The sequence below is a fragment of the Lampetra fluviatilis genome, chromosome 52 (genome assembly GCF_964198595.1).
Source record: "Lampetra fluviatilis chromosome 52, kcLamFluv1.1, whole genome shotgun sequence".
NCBI lineage: Eukaryota > Metazoa > Chordata > Hyperoartia > Petromyzontiformes > Petromyzontidae > Lampetra > Lampetra fluviatilis.
This window is the reverse complement of record NC_136326.1, coordinates 2,298,576-2,318,439: the sequence shown is the minus strand read 5'-3', so window position 1 is coordinate 2,318,439 and position 19,864 is coordinate 2,298,576. Positions and strand designations below refer to the sequence as shown.

Genomic DNA, 19,864 nt, shown 5'->3' with positions numbered 1-19,864 from the left:
AGAGCTGTGTAGCTCATCGGATTCCCCACAGTACAAATGAATAGTATGGTTCGGATTCTGATAGCAACGTGGCACCTAATCCAGTCTACCAGCAACCGGGAATACTTGTCAGTGAGGAAATAAGCTCCTACCTTGGGTACTGTATTTCCGATCAATTCTAAGAATCCCGTACGTTACGTTACGTACGGGATTCAATATTCAGTAGGGTTCGTACATACGTATATTGAACTTCTTTTCGCACCGTACGTAGTCAAGAGTGCGAATCGGTGCGCGGAATGTGTCATTGATTTTAAACACACTTGCGAAGATATTTTGTCCTGGTAATTATTTGGCATGTAATAGCTCCACCACCCCCCCTCCCTCCCCCGCGAAAGGCCGATAAATACAAACCAGCCAGCAACTTGGCACACCAATGATAGTCCGGTACAGCATACAAGAGCAGCACACAACACTTTTGTTGAATTGAGAAAGGTTATAGGACCTTGGGAATAGGTGCTTGGGAGGAAGTTCCGAATGCAGTAGCTCGGATGAGCATCGCGACATTTGTTGAATTGTTAAATTGTTTACTGGTCATTTAAACATTTAAATAAACGGGTCATCAGAAGACACTTGTTAAAAATTGAATTCTCATCAGGTAAAGGCCCCATGGTGGCTAACGCAGCCTCCAATTGTCTCCTCCGTCTCCCGAGCCGGTCCATTTATGTGCTGTAAAGAAGGATCATTGCCTGAAACGTCACTTGTTATATTAGGTGTTTTTATTTATTTTAAAGCCACGGCGTTATTGACGAATCTTGTTGAGTTCATCTGTTTATTGAATTGAGCGAGTCATGAGCCGTGATTGGTGGAAGTAAATAGAGAGGTCCAGAATGTTTGGGGTTTTCACTCCCTCGCACTGCGGCGGTTGAACGCAGTACGCGTCTCCTCCGGTTAGCACGGTTGGCTACGTAGGGTGCAAAAGAAATTCAAAGACGACAAAGATCCCCCCCCCCTCCCCTGTCTAGCCTGTAACAGACTGTCGGGGCAAGTGCTGTCAGCGAGCGCCTACGAAGGCCGGCACGGCACACGAAGGGGTGGGTGGCCATCACCCCACGCCCGACTGCCATTGTCTCCCCAGTGGCGATGTTTACACACGGCACCAGGTACTCATTTGAGGCCGAGTCCACCTAGGGGAGGCCCAGAACCGGTACAGATAATTGTCGCTGGTGTTGACCGTGAGCGGGAAATCGAACTCGGCTGGCCGGAGGTTCAACGTACAAACAAAGACACAATCAGGTAGAACGAACCCTGGACATGGTTGGAGGCATCAACAGGGATTCATTTCAATCCGGGTCGGTGTCCCGCTCTATAAATACGAAAAAGACGATAAGCATCCGGCACACCGCATCCAGAATACATCTTGCTGTGCGGGCTACTTAGGCGCGTTTCCTTCCTAGCGACGCCCTAAAAATATTCAGTGATAAATCGAGCGCTCGCTTTTTATCAAAGGCAATCGCGGCTCACGTTTAAGCGACGACCGCGCTGGCGGTGAAAGAAGAAACGCGGCGCGCTCGTGTCGGGAACGACGCGGTGTTTTCGCGGGGTCCATATCGAGAAATTGCACGCGGCCGTAAATTCTTCGCCGCTAAATCGGCCTATCGACACGCGCGGAGCGTCGACTGCAAACTCGAGAACCGATGGTGATGGAACCTCTCTCTGGAGATGACGATACAAAAAAACATTAAAGGAAATGTCCTCCAGTTAACTGTGGGCCGGTATTATGGGCTAGCCGTGGACATAATCTGTCAGAGTGAATGATTAGGTGCCGTATTTCCGTGGAAGGTCTTACTTTCAATTCCCCCCCCCCACCCCCAACAGAACGGCAATTGAATATTTCACTAATAAAATATATATATATACCAGCGGTATTCTTCGCTGAGTACGCCTGCCGTCCTGCGCTCCCACGTGTTCCCACGTGCGTACGAGATTCAGATTTTGTATCGGCCGCTTGCGCGCGCCGAGGGCTTAACCCACGACTCGACTCGACGGTTCGCCGCCGCCAGCAGCGGATTTTAATTCGCAAATTCGTTCGGGCTCCGACAGCGATGTGAGCCCTCCCAGGTAAAGGCAAAGGTGCAGCAGGAACACGACAGCGTCGTGCACATGACACCGCTGTACTTCACTAGTGGCGGCGGGGGGGAGGGGAGGTGGGGCTGTCCGGAGAGGATGACTTGGCCTACTCTTCCACGCTGCCCAGACAACCACGGACGGACGAGCACGCAAAGCCTGCCGGTGGACTCAGAGGGGTTGCTGGGAGGAACGGAGGCGGCGGGAGGTGGATTCGAACTGGCTTACCCCCCCAACCCCCACTACCCCCCCTCCCCCGCTGCGATCGTGTATAAATAACTAAATATCGTTAGCGTTGAGACAAGTTTTCAGCGGGGAATTAAAAGACACGGAGTTTTGGGGAGGCGGGAGGCGGGGGTGGGGGGACAATTGCTTCATTTCAATTGCGCTCGCAACGCCGGCGGAGTGGCAAGGGTTAATATTTCATCAGGAAACATCCAGATAACCATTACATAAACCATTAGCCCACGCGACCCCTGCTTGTGTATATTTCATGCGCCATCCATGCGGAAACCGCCTGACACTTTTAAAAGCTAAGATCTTCATTTATGGATGTGGTGAGTCACGGGCGGCCTCGCTGGCTCCTTGCTCCCACGAACTCCCTGCGTTCATGTGGCCACGTGTGGCTGTCCAAGCGTGCAGTAGGCGGCCTCACCAACACAACACACTCACCTTGTGTGCAGTGTCAGCCTCACCAACACAACCCGATCTCTGTGTTCCGGCCTCACCAACACAACCAGATGTCTGTGTACGGCCTCACCAACACAACACACTCACCTTGTGTGCAGTGTCAGTCGCACCAACACAACCAGATCTCTGTGTTCCGGCCTCACCAACACAACACACTCACCTTGTGTGCAGTGTCAGCCTCACCAACACAACCAGATCTCAGTGTTCCGGCCTCACCAACACAACACACTCACCTTGTGTGCAGTGTCAGCCTCACCAACACAACCAGATCTCAGTGTTCCGGCCTCACCAACACAACACACTCACCTTATGTGCAGTGTCCGGCCTTAACAGGAGCTCGCGCGTGTAGGCCGTTTGTCATTCCACTGCTGGATGAGAGTCGCCCCTTGGGGTGCGTGATGTGTTGTGGGGGTTACGGTATTTGACTATACTTCACCGCGCTGGTCAGTGCTGGTTACAGAAGTGTGGTGGGGGGGGCGGTAGAGGGGGTGGGCAATTGAAGGTATCGATATGAAAGTGATGTCCTACTCACACGACCATTGAGGCATTTTCCCTCATCTCTCAGCCAAACGGCTGGAATTCCACATTCCTATGACGAGGAGGGTCGATAATAACAAACCAGTGAATCGACACGTGGCATGGGGAGGCCTTCATCCAGCAGTGTATCTTTGCCATCGCAGAAATCGTTGAAGTGTACATACGTCATCGTGAGTGCGCGTGCGCGCGCGTGCACGTACGTCATCGTGAGTGCGCGTGCGCGCGCGCGTGCACGTACGTCATCGTGAGTGCGCGTGCGCGCGCGCGTGCACGTACGTCATCGTGAGTGCGCGTGAGTGCGCGTGAACGCTCTGAGCGGGTGCGTGCCTGCACGCGACAGCGCGGAGCGGTGGCGCAGCAGTCAGCGCGCTGCGCTATGAATCCGCCGAATCCGAGTTGGATTCCCGCTCTCACGGCCAATCACGGTGGCGAATGTTTGCACCGGTTTGGGGCCTCCCTCTGGGTGGACTCGGCCTCAAATGAGTACCTGGTGCGGTGCGTAAATATCAGCAAGGGGGAGACAAAGGCGGCCGGGCGTGGTGCTGGCCAACACCACCCCCTCGCGTGCCGTGTCGGTCTCCGTCGCTGCTCGCTAACAGCACTTGCCCTAACAGGCTATTAAGGATGTACGGGGGATCTTTGTCTTTGGCATTGACCACTGACCTTCAGGCCATTGTAGTAAACACCAGACAGGAGGCCTTGGGATGGATGGGGTCGGCCACGTCCTCCGATACGGATCCACGCTCGGCTATTGAAAGCGGTCAGCTGTTTTTTTTGTTTTAGTTGCTTTTTGTGTTTTAGTTTGCTGTCCTAACCACGCGCACCTCCGATCAGCGCGACGGTTGGCTACGCGAACACACGGCTGTCGCGCACTTCGGGCAATGATAGGTGGAAACACACAGGCGAGCAAAACGAGGCAGTTAATACTGCTCATAGCGATCATCATCTTCATCATCGTTGTGCAGCACAAAAGAGTGGGCCACCCATGATTAATTTCTATTCACACTCGCACGGAATGCAAAGTGGGAACGGTACGGCGAAGTGCACTTCCAAGTCTAATGGGTGTCATGCGGCGAATTGCAGCAGCTGCACTCACCCAATGAGAAACCAGCCGATGTCCCGCACACAACAAGTGATGAAATGTGCCCCCCCCCCCCCCACCTGTGTGCTCACGTATGCCACGAAACAACAAAGCAAAAATGGGCCGTGGATTTTTCTCCGGGGTCCTCCGGTTTTGCCCATCCCCCCCCCCCGCCTACTCCACATTAAGAAACAACACGCGCTTAAGATGATTTTTCTGCTACTATAAATTCCCACGAGTTGTAATGACGATGATGATGATGATGACGACCATGATACAAGCCACTTCGATGGGCTACCACGTGTGACGAGGTCGCCTCTGAAAAAAATCGCTCGACGGTGGAATTTAGCCGGTAAATAAAATAAATTTAGTTTTTGTGTGGGAGACCATTCAATCAACTGACCACGAAGCCCACCCGCCCATCGTATTCACAAGGCCATTTAACGTTGTGTGTGTAAACAAAGAAAAACGAGATCGAACACAGGTTTCCGTCAAGGTCAAACGGAACGATGGACTCGGTTCACATTTTTCCCGACATTATTAACAGCGGGGCCAGGGATGTGGACGTGCCTGGGAGCGTCGTCATTTTCACGTCGCGATATTTCGCCGCCCACATCAATCACCTCGCGCCGCCTTTTTAGTGGCATCGCCGCACGTTCAAGATGTAACCAGCGCCCTCGTACCCACGGGTTTCAATCATCGCGGTGATATACACACGCATCGACTATTTAATGCGTTGTAGATTGTTTTTCATTATTAGCCACAACGCTTCTCTACGGCGTGCGACGATGATGACGATCGTTCTCGGTAACGACAATTCGGCGTCGCGTTTGATAACCGAACGTGATGGGAGATGAACGCTATGCAGTCCCTGGTCACCGATTCGTTTGTTCAGGTTATAAACGACGGTTAGATTTGCAAATTGCTTCGTTTTTCTTCACGCTTTTACCATCCTTCTTGGTATGATTGCGATCTCAAATTCGGCCCCGTCTCGTTTGTAGCACCGTTTCCCATTCGCAACGAACGAAATCCAAATCCCAACATTGACCTCGCTGCTGTGCCACATCAACGTGAAGTCACGCGGATTCCAGGATTACTACCTGTCAACAGCACATATCCCTCTGGCCCCACCGTGGCATTGCCTATGTGCCCACCCGCCCACCTGTGAGCCCACCCACCCAACTGTGTGATCACCCACCTGTGTGCCCACCCACCCGTCTGTGTGCCCACCCACCCACCTGTGTGCCCACCCACCCACCTGTGTGCCCACCCGTCCACCTGTGTGCCCACCCGCTCACCTACGCGCCCGCCCACCCACCCGTCTGTGTGCCCACCCACCCACCTGTGTGCCCACCCGCTCACCTACGCGCCCACCCACCCGTCTGTGTGCCCACCCACCCACCTGTGTGCCCACCCGCCCACCTGCGTGCCCACACACCTGTGTGCCCACCCACCGGTGTGATCACCCACCCACCTGTGTGATCACCCACCCACCTGTGTGCCCACCCGCCCACCTGTGTGATCACCCACCTGTGTGCCCACCCACCTGTGTACCCACCCACCTGTGTGCCCACCCACCCACCGTTGCCACCTGCCAGTAAAGTTGTATCACCCCGCGAACGCCTCCCCGGCACGACGTGCCACCGATGACCCTGGCCACGCCGAAATCGCGCGCTCAGCAACGGCTGCCAAACGAGAGTGTCCGAGAAGTGTGCCAGGTCAACGCACAGAGCACGGGGGTCGCATTGCTCCACAAAGGTGCCGTCTGTCACGCGCACATTTCAAAGCACAATGCGATATGCTATCATAATGTAATGCATTACAGGGCGAGCGTTCCTGGATAACAATCTGATACAGGTCAATAACGTCTCTGGGCTGGGCTGGATGCCCCCCCCCAACCAACCTCCCCCCCCATCTCCTCCCCCCACCTTCACCTCCCCCCACCCCCCAGGCTTATGGCAGAGAATACAAAAGTTCTATTCAATCCTTGTGTATGATGGCAGCAGCCAAAAAGCCGCTGCTGCTGCTGCTGCTGCTGCGAGGATAACCGGAGTATCACGTGATGATTTATGATCCTCGACGAGATCAGCGAGGTATCGTGGTCACGTTCGTGTGTAACGAGGGCGACCTTTAGTAACGACGTCGTCGTTCGTACAACCTGAAGACCAACAGCGTAGCGCGGCGAGCACTGCACGGGCACGGTGGGCTCTTGCGGGAACCTTTCGCGACACGTGCCCAAGTAATGTCGTGCTCCCCGGCAGCTCGGTGCAACTTGCACCGAGAGAGCGGAAGGCGCGCGCGCGCCTGGTCAGGGCGCGTGTAAACTTCACGACGACTCGCGGACGATACGGACGATACGGGTGACCGTGAACGGCAGCGAAAGTCGGGCAGTGAGCCCAGGAGAATTTCCCCACCGTCTAGATGGGAGGGATGATGTCAGCTGATGTGCAGGGGTTGGAGGGGGGGGGGAGGGGGAGCTTCATCCAGCAGTGGATAATATCAGGGGTGATAAGTGGTGTGTAAAGTGGTTGCCATTTCTTTAAGATGTTTCTTGTTCATGTTTTTGTTTGTTGCGGTTGCAACCCGATTCAAGAGCCGAATGGCTCACAGGGCAATACCTAATCACTTAACTGCACTAAACTGAACCCAGTGCAAGGAATGACACTGTGGGACCCCTGTTCAATTTTTGCCATCTTGGATTTCCATCCCCTGTGTACTCAATGGCTACCTACGTCACTGGGACTATTGGTGATGACGACGACGAAGGGCATTAACAGCCGCGTCTTGCTTGCCTGCTTGTATGTTTCCACCTATTGTCCACAGTGCGACAGCTGACCATTTTCAACAGCCAAGCGTGGATCCGTATCGGAGGACGTGACCGGCCCCATCCGTTCCAAGGCCTCCTGTCTGGCCTATACTACAATGGCCTCAAGGTCAGTTGGTCAATGCCAAAGACAAAGATCCCCCCGTGTAGCCTTAGCACACTGCTCGGGCAAGTGCTGTTAGCGAGCACATACGGCACACAAGGGGGTGGGTGGCCAGCACCACGCCCGGCCGCCTTTGTCTTCCCCTTGCTGAAATTTGCACGCCGCATCAGGTACTCATTTATGTCTGAGTCGACCTAGAGGAGGCCCAGAACCCGTTCAAACGTTCGCCACCGTTATTGGTCGTGAGCGGGACCTGAACTCGGATCATCGGATTCGTAAGCGCAGCGCGCTAACCGCTGCAGCACCACTCCCCCGCAGACGCACGCATTCACGGGAATTTTGCATTTCGCTCAGACTGAGTGAACGAAGCTGACTGTACACACAAGACAAACACGAGAAGGCGACGTCAACGAAATGGCAAACACGAGAAAACAACAAAAAAGAGTTGACGATGTTTGAATTGAACCGAATCGCAACTCCGATTCGTGACAATTCGTCGAACGGCTGGCAGGCGTGAATTGCCTGTGACGTAGCCACCCGACGGGATGAGCACGTGGCCAGGAGCCCTGGTAGTGAGATACCTGTGGAGATTACCTGTACTCGCAGCACAGGTGAGAATTTGTCGCACCTCCGATGAGCACGGTTGGATATGTACGGTGCGAAAGAAGTTCAACATACGTACAACCCATCCAGACGACTGTAAATGCTCTTTGGCAAGGTATATCTGGCCCAAGACAAAGACGAATTTATATTTTACTTATCTCACCGGTGGTCAGTTCCCTCCCTATCACTCTTCTCCCGCTACTAACCACGGTCACTGCTCCCGTGAGCTTCACTCCATGCTTCCTCCACCCACGTCGACGACTCAGTCGACCGCGCACCAACACCACTACCACCGCCATTCGCCACTAAGTGACGGTGACGTGACCAGGGCGCCTGTGCCAGGCTAGGTGCACTTTGGGGCCACGTGAAGTGTCGAAGGCTCGCTGACAGGAGGAGGTCTCGGGACAGAACCAACAGGTGCCATGGGTCGGCTGACTGAGATGACCGGTAGATGCACCACCAGCTGTACCCCCTACTGTGCCAGGCTAGGTGCAGGAGGTCTCGGGACAGAGCCAGCAGGTGCCATGGGTCGACTGACTGAGATGACCGGTAGATGCACCAACAGCTGTACCCCCCTACTGTGTGAGGATAGGTGCAGGAGGTCACGGGACAGACCCAGCAGGTGCCATGGGTCGACTGACTGAGATGACCGGTAGATGCACCACCAGCTGTGCCCCCCTACTTGCCAGGCTAGGTGCAGGAGGTCTCGGGACAGAGCCAGCAGGTGCCATGGGTCGGCTGACTGAGATGACCGGTAGATGCACCACCAGCTGTGTCCCACCTACTGTGCCAGGCTAGGTGCAGGAGGTCTCGGGACAGAGCCAGCAGGTGCCATGGGTCGGCTGACTGAGATGACCGGTAGATACACCACCAGCTGTACCCCCCTACTGTGTCAGGCTAGGTGCAGGAGGTCACGGGACAGACCCAGCAGGTGCCATGGGTCGGCTGACTGAGATGACCGGTAGATGCACCACCAGCTGTACCCCCCTACTGTGCCAGGCTAGGTGCAGGAGGTCTCGGGACTGAGCCAGCAGGTGCCATGGGTCGGCTGACTGAGATGACCGGTAGATGCACCACCAGCTGTACCCCCCTACTGTGCCAGGCTAGGTGCAGGATGTCTCGGGACAGACCCAGCAGGTGCCATGCGTTGGCTGACTGAGATTACCGGCAGATGCACCACCAGCTGTACTCCCTTCTGTGCCATACGCAGACACCCCCTCCTTCATCTCTCCCATGCACCCTGTTGAACCGACACACCGCAGCTCACCACACGTTGTCTTTCTGCTTCATTTTCCTCGCACTGCTCGCCGACACTTGGAATTGTCTCCCATCTCTTTCTTCCCCCCCCCCCCCCCGAGTTCTTATAATCTTGCTCTATTCAGAAAGGGCATTACCTGTTATCTGGTCCATCTTCTGTAGTGCTCTTTGTTGCTGTGCGATTTTTTATGTTTGCCTCTGCTCGCCAATGACCGGAATAACGATAATAAAAACGAAAGAGTTCTGCGACATTATCTTCCATGGCTGTTCCCTGATATGCCGTGACGGCCTACCACGGGATTGTCGTGGGAACGCGGCCACCCCGAGCCTCGACTCGATCGCAAAGAGATGCGGCCGATGACTCCAAACCTGTAGTACGATGGTGCGCTTGTAGGAGGCATCTTGGAGTGGGTTGGTTTCTGCCGACCCGAAAATATGCCATTTGAGTATTTTCCCCTGGTGTGCTTAGGGTGTACTCCATGCACTCTGGTTTCCTTCAAGGTAAAAAATTAACCCGTAAAAACAAAGTTTTTCACTATAAATCCTTTATATGCGTGGCGGCTAGAGTCCTCTCGTCCTCTGGCTTGAGATGTCTGCCACCTATGGGTCAGATGATTGCCTACCACCATTAAGCAATTGGTAATTAAATATAATATTTTTGTCCTAAAAAGTGTAAAGTTTTGAAAAAAAAAATTCACGAACATTAATTGTCACGCACAACGAGTCTGTGTGGAAAATGTCAGCTCGATTGGATCACGGGAAGTGGGTTAAAAAACGACCGAAAGATTTGCACGGTCCTAAGCAAGCAAGCGAACTTAATATAAAGGATTTAAAAAGAGATGTTAATTAGGGATTGGTCAAATATCCAAAATCAGGGCGCTCCTGCGAGAGTCTTGAGATTAAGTGAGGGGGGAGGGGGAGGCAGGAAGGGTTTATGGGTAAAGAAAGAACATGGTTGTCAAATGATCGCAATCAACTTCAAGGACAGTGCATACAGAGTCATGTTTTTGTATTATGACTGCAGGTGTTGTGTTCTTTGCAAACATGACTCCTTGTAAAAAAGGTGTCAGTTTTGTTGCCGGATAGAAGGGTAAAAAAAAACCCAATTATCAGGGGTGGCAACTGTGACGTGGCCGTCGGTCGTCGTCGTTATTTTTCGACTCCTCCCACCAGGTTTTGAACTTGGCGGCCGCGAGCGACGCGCACACGCGGACCGAGGGCGCCCTGCGGGTGGTCCGCGGGATGTCGCCCCACCTGGCGACGCTGATCGCCACGGCCACCGCCACAGCGACCGCTGAGCCCACCGGGCCCGCCGCCGCCGCCGGCCCACGCACCTCCACCGCAACGCTCGTGGAGACCACCACCACGATAACCGTGACCACGACGACGGAACAAGGAAGGAAGGCCGCCGCCGCGGAGGAGGAGGAGGATGAGGAGGGAGAGGATGAGGAGGGAGAAGCAGCATTGGCACCGTCTGGACCCCACGTCCCAGTCAGACCGCCAGTTCAGCAGGACACGCTCATGGTGGTGAGTCGTTGGACGCTTGACCAGTAAGAAATAGGATTTGAATTTCGATTTAAATCTGTCGTGACTGCAGGGATTCATCTTCTTGGTTCTTTCGGTAAAGTCACGTAGAAGGGAAGTAATAAAATAATAAAAATAAAACATAATAAAATAATTCTCACGACGTTTCGGCCACAACGCAAGCAGCCGTCCTCAGGTGAAGAAACAGAGCTGTCGGAAAGACAGCGTCTTAATGAATACTGCCGACAGCTCTGTTTCTTCACCTGAGGACGGCTGCTTGCGTTGTGGCCGAAACGTCGTGAGAATTTCATTTTATTATGTTTTATTTAAATTATTTTATTACTTCCCTTCTACGTGACTTTACCGAAAGAACCAATAAAATATGATTTATCCATAGGATGCACTCATTCGTTAGATTTAAACATCTTAATACGTAGAGGACCGCAGAGCTTGGGGGGATTTGACGCCCGTTCGTCTGTGGTTTCTCTCCGTCGTTCCATGTCCTTGAGAGCGGGCGAATGCCTTACGGCTGCACGCTACAAGTTGAAATTATTATTTCCAATAACTACACACACACACAAAACATTGTTGAATTAGTTTTTTTCGCTTAAATTCACTGAATTTCAGCTCTGAGAATAAAAACAACTTTACTTGTTTGACGGTCATGCAACACATTTCTCTCTACCGAGGGCATGTGAGAAAGTGTGGATGGAAACGGGTCACCTGGAGCGAATTTCATCTCATTCTGTGGACCGTTCCGTAACACCCACGGAGGTGATCCACTGGTCTGCCGAAGTTAACATTGGTAACTTCATCTCGTAATGACGACACCACCATTGCAATAACCGCAATAAGATACCGGAGCATGCTAATTGCTTAATAAATAAAATCAATGCGTTCATTGACCTTACAAAAGTGAGACGCATCTGACCGTACAATATCTCAGTGCTCCGAGGCACATTATGTTTTTTTATGGTTTTTTTTTTGTTGCACCGAGTTAGATTCTTTAATGTGTATGTTAGCGCAGATATTCTGCAAGCTTCACGCTTTCGTTTTGTATCACCTGTTTAGTTTCTGCACTGAACATGGTTTACCTTGTATGTAGCCGTGCCCCCCTCTCCCAGCGTTTAGCCTTTGCATTCGGCTCGGCTGTCTTGATAAATATAAACATTGCAATAGAACTAGAACCCTTCCCCGACATAGTAAATTAATAAAAGCAAAAAGAGCTTCAAGTAATTTCCTGCTCGAGTGAGCACCGGGACTGCGCTTCATCTCCCGTTCAGCAGCCCCGAAGTGGAAATTCCACATTCCTATGGCAGGGATACAATCTCTCCACGATACTTACGAGGAGAGGACCATCATCATAGCACGCAAAGCAGCCAGGTCAGCAACCTCGTTGCCGTCATCCCTTACGGATGCCTTGTTGCTTTGCGCACGTCATTTAGTTACGCGTTTGTCATCTTACAGTTGCTGAGCACAGGCCCCCCAAGGGCCGAAACCCCAAGCCGCCAGCAACAAGCAGCACGATTGAAAGTGCGCGTACGTACGCTGGACTTCTTTCGCGCCGTACATAGCCAACCGTGCCAATCGGAGGTGCGCAAGAAGGACAACATACCAAACACGAAAAGCAGTGCGCAAGAAATATTTTTTTTTCAAACCACATTTGAAAGTGGAATAGCTCCCAGCGGCTTCCTAATATATCGGAGGGAAGAGCGTTCCAGACGGCCGCAGGAGCGCACGTGCAATGCACGGGAGTGAACACGTTTGTTGAACTGAGCGAAGGTTAATTTTTATTGTAAGAGCGCGTGGAAATCGAGATGATGGGAGGGAATTAATAATAATAATAGTTCAATTTGTAACGCGCGCGAATTTGCAGACGTAGTGGCCGCAACTCAGAGGCGCGGAGCCAAGCTCAGAGTCGCTCGAAAGCATGGTTGTAGAGGTGAGTTTTTAAGTCTCTCTTGAAAGAGGCGATTGAGGTGATGCTGCGAATGTGCAGAGGGACGGCGTTCCAGACTGTTGGGGCTGCCACCGAGAAGCGGCGCGTAGACACGATGACCATCCTGGATCTTGGTATCAAGAGGAGGTCGTGAGTCGCGCTGCGCAGGCATCTGCCGTGTGCTGAGCTGCAAGTTGTCAGTAATGAAGAAAGGTACGGCGGGCAGGCGGATATGAAGGCATTGTGGCAGAGGTACAATGCCTTATAGAGCAGTGCGAGTGAAGAATCAGAAAGAGGGGAAGTACGTCACACGCACAGTGGGCCCCCCTCACTCGCGTGTCAGCGAGGATTCCTTCTGGTTCATTTTGTGGCAAAGATTGTACCGTGGGGTGCCACGGTGACGAGATGTGAACTACCTCGCCAAGTCTACAGGAGGTCGTGGGTTTAATCCCGACCCTGACAATGCTTTTACATCCATAATGAGATGTTTTTGGGTTAGATCGCGTGAAAATAAATGTGTCGTTAAACCCGCCACCAGCCAATTAGTAAGATTTGTCACGTAAACAAAATGTGCCAATTCGTTACTATTTCAACACACCGGTAAACCCATTTACAATGTTGTGAGTTTACTCTCCAACATACCGGTGTGCTGAACTAGTAACAAATTGGCATGTTTTGTTTACATCACAAAGCTTACTAATTGGCTTTGTCGGGTGGTGGCGTGTTTAACGACGCATTTATATTTACACGATCTAACCCAAAACCTCTGTTAGGAAAAATATTGGTCGCGATAGCCTACGTGTTAAACTGATGCCTGTATATTTGGAGTTTCAGCGGCTCTCTCCTCGTGGTCGCGTGGATTTTTCTCTGGGTCCTCCGGTTTTTCCCTCCACATTTAGAATCAACATCACGCGTTCAGAGTATTTGACTGCTATCAATTTACACGTGACGATAAGCCGCTTCATTAAGCTATCGTTTGCGATGACCAGTTCGCTTCTGAAAAAGCGCTAGATATAGCTCAGGAGGCATTACCTGGTAAAAAAAATAAAAAAAATAGCTTAGCTAGCTTAGCTTTGCAATGAGTGTGAATCTATACCCATGATTTGCGTGTGATCCACTAAATCCATTTGTGAGGATAATATTACAAGAATTACCAGGGATTCAGATGATCAAACACTCGCCGCCTTTTTTTTACAATTTCTACATGTAAAGGTGTGCCCTATCATTCGGTGCACGGCTGCTACTTCGAAATGGATTATTGCAATTTTGGTATTAAAGGGAAATCGTGGTGCCGCAATTTGGGGCTGTCTGAATTAGCTCCGTGGGGTTTCCGCATTACAAAAAAGGAGGAATTTCTGAATCCGCTCTACGACATTGTATTTCATCCTGTGTGCACTTTGTGGGATGCTCTGCTCTCCTCTGTACACAGAATGCACGTGGAGCAAACCTCGGGCTTGTTAGCATCACGTATACACCACGAGCTTGTTTCTCATATATCTATATACGTATACACCAATCCCGTGTTGCATCTTGGGAAATGCGGCCGCGGTGTAACTTGCTGGCACACCCGACTTGCAATCGGGAGGACGCCGCTTCAAATCCATCACGTGGTGCGGCAGTTGAAGCAATGGGACAAGTTTCTTAAATCGCCCCCCCCCCCCCCCACTGACCACCGGCCCCCAACCACTGACCCCCCCCCCCCAGCAGTATAAATGGGTTCACCACAGTTATCACCAAAGTCGATCGGCAGTTTTGCTCATTTTGAAGTGTGGTTAGTTTTATGATTGTGTTTCAATTATGTAAGAGTACACACTCTGTGCTGTTGGTATCTTGACGATGATTCCTAAACATGTTATTGTTAGCTCGAATGTTCGGTGAGAAACACTTAGTGTGCTGTTGCCTGGATTAAAAAGTGGAGTCATCCACTCAACAATCAAAAAAATCAAATCACCTCTTCCAAGATATCTGACAATCATTGAAGAGTTTGGCTGTAACGGTTCCACCTGAAGACGGAGGCTTGTGTGGCCTCCGAAACGTCGTGATTTCATTTAGTTGTTTTTCATTAATTTCTTTTTTTACCTACGTGACTTTACCAAAAAAAACAAAGAGTATGAATCCTTGCAGTCACGAAAACTTCAAATCTAAAAATCATTGAAAAGCCGACCGCCTCTTCCGAGATATCGCAGCTTCGTGAGAGACGGCAAAGGTGGAATGGTCATCGTGATGATGACATGCAGCCACCGCGTGGGAAACCGGTGTCATTCTACGCCGAATGGCGGATAAGCGCACCTCAGTGTTAGTATACGACTAGGAATGACTGCACCCGACTCGGTTTCATTCGTTTCGTAGGTTTTTTTCTTTTTTTTCCGCCCGTTAAACTCGGTTGCGTGTTTAATGAGACAGGAACACGGCGGGCTGACTCTGCCGCATTGCAGATTAAATAATGTAGAGCCTGACAACAGACGGCATGCAATGAGGTCTCCCACGTGTCCCAACACGTGTAGTTATGGAAAAAAACAACACATTCCCCCTTTTCCCTTCCGCACTCACGAGAGACTGCTCCACGTCTGTTAAGTATGTACCGCATGTACGTCGAACTTCTTTCGCGCCCTACGTAGCCACCCGTGGCTAATTGGAGGTGCTGGGGAAGGACTACAAATTCAACACAAAAATCAGTTTTAAAGAAATGAGTTTTCAATGGCGGCTTGGGGAAGCCTTCATCTAGCAGTGGATTGGCCGTGGCTGCTGCTGCTGCTGATGATGATGATGATGAAGAAGAAGCAGAAACACCTTCGGCTCGGTTGTCAATTGCCAAGCGGTGGGCAGGATTCGAGGCTTCGGGACGGAGAGGATTGTATATTTTATCGCCACGCGGCCTCAATGAATTCCAAGTGGGAGAGGTGTGTTGGGACGAGAGGCGATTACATTGAGCAGCAGGGAAGGAAAAAAAATAGATCTATCTCATCTCAAGCACTCTCAGATGGATTACTTTTCCAGGGTCTGGGGACTGACAAAGTACTGCAGTGACACGGGTTTGCTCTGTTTTGTCGTGCACTTAAACTCTGTACGCTATTACACCTTTGGGGGAGCGGTGGCGCGGTTATTTGCGCACTGCGCTGTGAACCCGGTGACCCGAGTTCAATTCCAGGCCACGGCTGATGTCGATGGCAAGCGAATATCCAAATTGGGCCCCTACCTCTTCCCCACCGCCACCGCTTTTGCTATCCCGTATTGACCAGCGCGGTGAAGTATGGTTAAACAATATCCATAATCTGCACTGCATTTGGAGGCCTTCATCCAGTAGTGTATTGATAAAGGATTTAAATTTCGATTTTAAGCTTTCGTGACTGCAGGGATTCATCTTCTTGGTTCTTTAGGTAAAGTCACGTTGAAGGGAAACAATAAAATAAAATAAAACATTGTATGTATTTTATTATGTTTTATTTTTATTATTTTATTATTTCCCTTCTACGTGACTTTACCGAAAGAACCAGGAAGATGATAAAGGATTGTCAATTATAAAATATATACACACTTTCATTTGAGGTATTCAACACCACGACGACCTACATTTGGCCCGGTTATAATTTCACGCAATATGCCACCTCTTATATAATTGTTTACGTAACAAAGTTGTTCTATAATTATTTTAGTTTACTGTTTTTGCTTCAGTGGGTCAGACGCTGGCATGGACGAGGGTGGAGTGGGGAGGGGGGGTGGCAGGATTTTTTTTTTACAAAAGCTACGTGTGAAAGACCGCGGAGAAAGCTGCCCACAAAGGACTCATTTTCAAGAGTGCAATACGTGAGCGGCGATTGCAGTGAGCTTCGCAATTATTCTCGGCGTATTGTGAAAGTGGTCAAAAAATATATATATTTGTATTTTTAATTAAAATGGGAATAATGAGAAATGTGACGTTTCTGTGTCAGGATTTTCCGGTGGCGATCATGCCGTAAATTAACGAACGCTTCGCTGGGTAGAAAATAACATACACTCGAATTAAATGCCTAATACGCCGCAGCTTAGCTTTTATCGTAGAAACATCGTAATTATTCCACGTATGCGGTCTGTTTTTTTTTACCTTCGACTGGAAATCTTTGCGTGAGCTATGAAAATCTTTCTCTGCCAGAAGCAACAAAAAAAAGTAGCCTGCACGTCCGCGTCGAGAGATTGGCACATCGATGCTCACGCATAAATATGAATGCACCCGTGCACGCACGTAATAAAGGCAAAGAGTCTCCCCGTATAGCCTTCAACAGACTTCTGGGGCAAGTGCTGTTAGCGAGTAGCACCGATGAAGGCCGGCACGGCACGCGAGGGGTGTGGGTGGTTAAGCATCACGCCCTGTCGCCTTACTGCACATCGCACTCATTTGACGCTGAGTCGACCTCGGGGAGGCCCGGGACCCGTTCAGATGATTGCCACTGTTTACACCATTGGAACCTCATTTGCCAGTAGAAAAATATGATAATTGTTTTTTTACCCTTTTATCTGGCAACAAAACTGACACCTTTTTTTACAAAGAGTCATGTTTGCATAGACCACAATACCTGCAGTCATAATGCAAACAAAAAACATAACTCTGATAATGTATGCACAGTCCTTGAAGTTGATTGGTCCACACCCGAGACAGCTTTCCTTAGAGCCGAGTCTCACATGGTGTTGGACCAGATGACGCCAAAAGGCGCACAACTCAAAGACAATGCACCATCAGAGTATGAGAGCTCAGGGTAGGCATTTACACCATTGGAACCTCATTTACCAATAGAAAAATATGATAATAGTTTTTTTACCCTTTTATCTGGCAACAAAACTGACACCTTTTTTACAAGGAGTCATGTTTGCATAGAGCACAATACTTGCAGTCATAATGCAAACAAAAAACATAACTTTGATAATGTATGCACTGTCCTTGAAGTTGATTGGTCCACACCCGAGACAGCTTTCCTTAGAGCATAGTCTCACATGGTGTTGGACCAGATGACGCCAAAAGGCGCACAACTCAAAGACAATGGAAAACTAAGGAAAGCTGTCTCGGGTGTGGACTAATCAACTTCAAGGACAGTGCATACATTATCAGGGTTATGTTTTTTTTTGCATTATGACTGCAGGTATTGTGGTCTATGCAAACATGACTCCTTGTAAAAAAAGGTGTCAGTTTTGTTGCCAGATAAAAGGGTAAAAAAAACAATTATCATTGCCACTGTTATCGGCCGCGAGCGGGAATCGAATTCAGTTCGCGGTGTTCGTGGAACAGCGAGCTAGCCATCTGCAGCACCAACACTCCCAAAAGACGCGCGCACGCACGCACGCACGGGTGAAAAAATGATGGACACCCAGACACAAACAAAAGCACATTGTGTGCATTATGGGGGTAGCCGCGATGTCATTTTTCATGACACAATACAACATCAATCTTCACGATGAGACGATCATCACGATGCTGGTTTCCTATACAGTCACTTTGTATGGGTCACCGGATTTGAAAACGTGGTTTGCTCACCGCAAGGACGGAATGCCTCCGCCCGCTGCCACGCACACGTTTATCCGTCGTGGATGATCAGCAAATTATGTGCGAATGCAAATACTGATCATAGCCTGTGTTGAGCAATTTTTTTTCTAGCTACGTCAACCTAAAATATTTTTTATTAAATAAAACTACAATTTTTTAATTTTACCAAGTAAGGCCCACTAAGCTATATATGTCTTTTTGAGAAGCGAAATGGCCATCGCAAATGATTAGCTCAACGAAGTGGCTTATCACGTAAAACTAAACTAAAATGTTACATTTTATTTTAGCACGTTATGGCCCACTGGGCTATATTTCTCTTTTTCAGAATCGACAGGGGCTATCACAAATGATTCGCTCAACGAAGTGGCTTATCGCGTGCAAATTTATAGCAGCCAAATACACTTGAACGCCCGATGATTCTAAATGTGGAGGAGAAAAGCCGGAGGACCTGGAGAACACTCCACGTGGTCCTCGGGGAAAGGGAGAGAGACACGCAGACTCCAAATATACAGCAGCAGGCGTCAGGGTCGGGATCGTACCCACGACTTCCTGTACACCAGGCGAGGGAGTTAACATCTCCTAGCCACCGTGATGATGATGATGAGAGAGACACACGGAGACTCCAAATATACAGCAGCAGGCGTCAGGGTCGGGATCGTACCCACGACCTGCTGTATACCAGGCGAGGGAGTTAACATCTCCTAGCCACCGTGATGATGATGATGAGAGAGACACACGGAGACTCCAAATATACAGCAGCAGGCGTCAGGGTCGGGATCGTACCCACGACTTCCTGTACACCAGGCGAGGGAGTTAACATCTCCTAGCCACCGTAATGATGATGATGAGAGAGACACACGGATACTCCAAATATACAGCAGCAGGCGTCAGGGTCGGGATCGTACCCACGACTTCCTGTACACCAGGCGAGGGAGTTAACATCTCCTAGCCACCGTGATGATGATGATGATGAGAGAGACACACGGAGACTCCAAATATACAGCAGCAGGCGTCAGGGTCGGGATCGTACCCACGACTTCCTGTACACCAGGCGAGGGAGTTAACATCTCATAGCCACCGTGATGATGATGATGAGAGAGACACACGGAGACTCCAAATATACAGCAGCAGGCGTCAGGGTCGGGATCGTACCCACGACTTCCTGTACACCAGGCGAGGGAGTTAACATCTCCTAGCCACCGTGATGATGATGATGAGAGAGACACACGGAGACTCCAAATATACAGCAGCAGGCGTCAGGGTCGGGATCGTACCCACGACCTGCTGTATACCAGGCGAGGTAGTTAACATCTCCTAGCCACCGTGGCGCCCCTATGCATATCAGTAGTACGTTGCTGCTCTGGGGTAATGATGAACACACTGCATTGGCTCGACTCAATCTCCCGGCAGTTGAAACAAGGATGGGTGCACGTTTCTTAAATCCCACGCCGCCAACTCTGTCCGCCCAGCAGCATAAACGGGTAACTCCGCTGTCGTTCCGTCGTCGAAAAGTCGTGTGTGATGGGGGGGTAAAGTGTGAGTGCCACCACGTGTTTGATGACGTCTCGCCAGCGTGCAAGGGGAGGCCGATGGAGGGGCCCTCTCCTCGAGTCGACATCCATCTGCCAGCATTTGCACGAGCAAAACCACTGCAGGGCTGCACCCTTGTTTCTTTAATGTCAATTGGTGGA

At 50.5% G+C, this 19,864-nt stretch overlaps 1 protein-coding gene across 1 annotated transcript in view; it reads left to right on the top strand.

Annotated features, from left to right (window-relative positions):
* LOC144949083 (neurexin-1-beta-like) overlaps window positions 1-19,864 on the top strand; it is a 559,393-nt gene that overhangs the window by 459,507 nt on the left and 80,022 nt on the right. The window contains exons 4-5 of the mRNA XM_078878916.1: window positions 7,235-7,344; window positions 10,372-10,725. Coding sequence (XP_078735042.1) covers window positions 7,235-7,344; window positions 10,372-10,725 — 464 coding nt within the window. The remainder of the gene's footprint in view (window positions 1-7,234; window positions 7,345-10,371; window positions 10,726-19,864) is intronic.